The 4913-nt window shown below is 36.1% G+C and overlaps 1 protein-coding gene across 1 annotated transcript in view; it reads right to left on the bottom strand.

Annotated features, from left to right (window-relative positions):
* LOC106876150 (putative transcription factor p65 homolog) overlaps positions 1–4913 on the bottom strand; it is a 59313-nt gene that overhangs the window by 7514 nt on the left and 46886 nt on the right. Inside the window, exons 8-9 of the mRNA XM_052971793.1 lie at positions 2699–2781; positions 1798–1936 (exon numbers count right to left, since the gene is read on the bottom strand). Of these exons, the coding sequence (XP_052827753.1) occupies positions 1798–1936; positions 2699–2781 (222 nt within the window). The remainder of the gene's footprint in view (positions 1–1797; positions 1937–2698; positions 2782–4913) is intronic.

The following is a 4913-nucleotide window of genomic DNA, read 5'->3' as shown; positions in this document are numbered from 1 at the left end:
TATATATATATATATATATATATATATGTGTGTGTGTGTATATGTTTGTGTGTCTGTATTTGTCCCCCCAACATCGCTTGACAACCAATGCTGGTGTGTTTACGTCCCCGTAACTTAGCGGTTCGGCTAAAGAGACCGATAGAATAAGTACTGGGCTTACAAAGAATAAGTCCTGGGGTTGATTAGCTCGACTAAAAAGGCAGTGCTCCAGCATGGCCATAGTCAAATGACTGAAACAAGTAAAAGAGTAAAAAGTATCCAGTCATAATTTTGTAAGGAAAATTCAAAAGATGACATTATTGAATGCTGGATTAGCTCTTAGAGACATGAGAATCAAAAAATTCTGTAAGTGAGGTAACCAGCCTATGTAACTGTAAATAAGTACTGTGTAACTACACTTTCACTTTAGTAAGTAGCAATGATACTCTTGCAGAGCTGGACTCAAATTATTCATTAATCCTAACATATAATACCAGTATAACTCCTTCTCCACAATTGCTACAAAAAGATGGTTTCAGTTATTCTCCAATAATCAAATGAGTTAAAAAATATTATTTTCATACAATTATCACAAAATGAATAATTCTACTTTAAGCTGTCTTACAAAAACACTCAGAGTTAAACATTTGTTGATATGTTTCATAGATTGCTTATAACCTTATTTATCCTTCAACTAAAATAATATTCCATGGATTTGTTGACTTATCAAACTCATATAAGAATGTAAAATGGAAGGAAAAATAATAGATTTCAAAGATGCATTTAAGGTATGCATATTGCTGAAAGGAGTGCTGGCTGTGAAGAAAATGTGAGATGATTACTTTGAACATGGAAGATTATAAAAAAAAGAGAGAAAAAAAAAATGAAAATGAAAGCAACACATTTCATAATGCAGTTTAAAGCTTTTAAAATTGAGGGATTATTAAATGTAGAGAAGATTAATAGAATTTTCATACCTGTCACTATCCTTCTACTGAATTAACCTTTTAGCATTCAGATTACTCTGTCAAATGAAATGATTATTAATTTACATTGTTTTGAATTACTCTTGCATTATCTTGTAGCTTTGACCTTTCGATGATCTGAATGTTATTTTTAGAATAACATTGTAGGATAGGTGTGAGGGGCTAGATCTAGCCAGTTTGAACTTAAAATAGGTAGAAAATTTCGGTTGGATATGGGTGGTTTAAATGCTAAAGGGTTAAATTATAGAATAGCTAGTAAAGAAGAGGCTCCTTGATTTGTAAAAAGAGATTTATGGATTCCAATGAGAAGCATTACCATTAACTAAAAAAAAAAAAGTTTGGCAGGCATGGCTATGTGGTAAAAGGGTTACTTCCAAACCATATGGTTCTGGATTCAGTCCAACTGTGTGGCATCTTGGGCAAGTGCCTTCTATGACAGCCTCGGGTTGACCAAAGCCTTGTAAGTAAATTTGGTTGACAGAAACTGAAAGAAGTCCATTGTGTGTGTGTGTGTGTGTGTGTGTGTGTGTGTGTGTGTTTGAGTCTGTGCTTGTCTCCGCATCACTGCTTGTGTGTGTTTATGTCCCCGTAACTTGGTGGTTTGGCAAAAGAATCTGATAGAATAAGTACAAGGCTTAAAATAATAAGTCCTGGGGTTGATTTGTTCAACTAAGACCCTTCAAAGCAGTGCTCCAGCATGGCTACAGTCAAATGACTGAAACAAGTAAAAGAATAAAAAAATAAAAGAAAAATACGTAAAGGATGTTGGTGTTTTATGTTTGATTAGTATTATTGGTATTATAGTAATGAAGAGGAGTATATTTTAACTTACCAGGATCTTCTGGTTGGTAGGTGAACTTGATTGGATTACTATATGCAAAATCTGAAGGTCGAACTAACTGTAGTAATACAGTCACGTCTTTTGTAATTCTGATATTCCTATAGGGTGGTGTTTTGAATACAATAGCGTACTAAGATAAGAGAGAAGAAAAGTAATAATAAATAAGCTATGTAAAATGCACAAGTATTTTAGTGATAGAAAAAAATCAACACAAAACAACCATATTTTAAAAGAATTTAAAATTTTTCTCACATAATGTTAATGTTGTAGCAAGACTTGAAACCAAGTTGACACAGAGCCCGGTTAAAATCACAACATTAACAACAGCTTCTCCATGTAACTGACCAAGTTATGGACCAATCAGCAGCCAGGTATCATGTGATACTTCATTCTAGAAGCCCCTAGAACATTTCCTTACAAGGGTTATGAATTGGTATATTTTTGGTGCCAACTTTGCAGAGTATCAATTATAACAAAGTAAAATCTTTCCCACACAAAAATCTTGTAACAATGTAATTAAAACTGCAATAGTGAATAATTTAAGAGTTGTAATTGATTACAAATAATGTACAAATTTAGAAGCTACAGGTTCACAGTTGTTTTTAAAGATTTAACTGAAGGAGAAATGACTGTATCTATAACACATATGATCTTTCATTAACCTTACAGAGAACAGCAGTTAATGAGGGTTTGTAAATATGGTGTGTATGGTAGATAGCAATTTCACATGACTACAACTTATTGTATTTGCAACACGTGGGGGAGAGAAACAGCATAGTTGAAGACTAATTAAGTGGTTGGCAGTGGGGTGTTTATAAGTGTGGATTTACATATAAAGTAAGGTATAGTTGGAGAGAATGATGACAACAGACGTTAATCAATAAAAACTTACTTGATGGTGGACATCTGATGGATTAAATTCTCCATGAGCTTCCCAAGTAGAGTCTTCTTCAAAGAAGCGTACTTTTATGTTATCTATTTTAAAGCAAAGAATATTAAATACAATTAAAATATAATTACTTACAAACATATACACACACATATATACACCATCATCATCATTTAATGTCCCCTTTTTAATGCTTACATAAGTCAGGCAGAATTTGTTAAGGCAGATTTTCTACAGCTGGATGCCCTTCCAGTCACAAATCCTCACTGGTTTTATATATGTATGTATATATATATATATATATATATATATATATATATATATATATATATATATATATATATATATATATATTACATAAATATATATAGGAGAGAATGTGCTGTAAATGATGAAGAAATAGGAGTCCTGAAGGGGAGATGTAAAACCATATGGCAAACCGGGCTTGGGAGAAAGCAGTATATATATATACATATATATACATATACAGGCACACACATACATGCAATTGCATATATGTGTGTTATAGCCTCTTAATCACTACTCTTGTTTTAGAGAGCATTTTCCCAGAGGAGCAAGTTTTCTGTAACACTACATTATCCCTAACCAATACAGTCCTTTGTCACCTCATCTATAGAATGCAATATCTTAAGATCAGCCTTCTCCATTTCATCCCAAGTTTTCCATGATTCCTCTGTTCCACAAGTTCGACTAACATGAAATACTCAGCACTTTCATATACAGCAGGCATCTTTCATGTCTACTTTAGTGCAGCTTCCTCTCTTGAACACTACAGCTAATTCCTCTGATACCCTGTTTTTCTCTTAGTTCATTTTTACTCTGTTGTTTAAAGAGTGTGCTGAGTACTTTTTTTTCTTTATGCTATCAGCACCAGAAAGTTGTCACATCCTCAACTAGAGTAACGGATCCTCACAAGCTCACAATTTACAAACTGCATTGAGCATTTTTACATGACACAGGCAATCTAGACGTAACCATGTTCTATGATTGAAGACGACTCTCAACTCTATGGCTCTGTTTGCTTCCAAGCCTCATTACAGAGTGAGAAACATGAGTAACAGAGGTATGTGTGATAGCAGAAGGAGCAACAGGAGTACTCAGTATTCTGACAGGTATTCATATATTGAAGGCCAGTGCTAGTGATACATGAAAGGCATATGTGCCAGTGACATGTAAAGGGTATTTGTGCTGGTGACACATAAATGGTATCCGTGCTGGTGACATGTAAACAGCACCCATGTCAGTGACACATAAAAGGACACCCAGTACACTCAGTGGAGTGGTTGGTGTAAGGAAGGACATCCAGCCATAGAAACCAAGTCAAAACAGACTGGAGGCTGGTGCAGATCTCTGGATTACCAGCCTCAGTTAAACTGTCTTATCCATACCAGCACGAAAAACGGACACTAAATGATGATGATGATGATGATGATGAGAGAGATAGGAGGGAGGTGACCAAAGTCTACATAACCCAGGGAATAGAGTAATAACAGAGGGATGATAAGGACCTGAGAGAAAAGGAACAAGAGTATGGTGACATGCAAGTTGATATACAGTGACAGGCAGTATAGGAAAGGAGAGAGCAGGAGACACAAAGGGGCAAGTGTGGGGTGCGACACTGGGCACAAGTGGTTCAGTGTAGCCACATACACATAGGCAATGAGATGGGCTGGAGAGGTTGGAATAATGAAGATGGTGGCAGGGTAAATGAAAAATAGCGGCAAGAGAGCTGCATAAAGGAGTGACAGAGAGAAAGTCACTAATGTACTGCAAAGAAAAGAGATCTAATCCACTGCTATCCCCAGCCACATTGGAAGTATAGTACAGTGTAAAAAGAGAATACAGAGAATATGAGGAAATGGGTGTGAGATGAGCAACAAAAGCAAAGGTGTGAGAGAGGAAAGGCATCCAGCTGTATAAAATTATACCAAAAGTGAAATGCTGGAAGAAGACTAAGTTCTTCAACCTGTTAGATCCTGTTAGATCCTGTTCAACCATTCAAGCCATGCCAGCATGGAAAGCAGATATGAAATGATGATGAGGCTCCTGGACTGGCTCTTGTGCAGGTGGCACATAAAATACACCATTTTGAGCGTGGCCGTTGCCAGTACCGCCTGACTGGCCTTCGTGCCAGTGGCACGTAAAAGCACCCACTACACTCTCGGAGTGGTTGGCGTTAGGAAAGGCATCCAGCTGT

The sequence above is a fragment of the Octopus bimaculoides genome, chromosome 11 (assembly GCF_001194135.2).
Source record: "Octopus bimaculoides isolate UCB-OBI-ISO-001 chromosome 11, ASM119413v2, whole genome shotgun sequence".
NCBI lineage: Eukaryota > Metazoa > Mollusca > Cephalopoda > Octopoda > Octopodidae > Octopus > Octopus bimaculoides.
The sequence above is the reverse complement of the archived record's forward strand: the minus strand, read 5'-3'. Positions and strand labels throughout refer to the sequence as shown.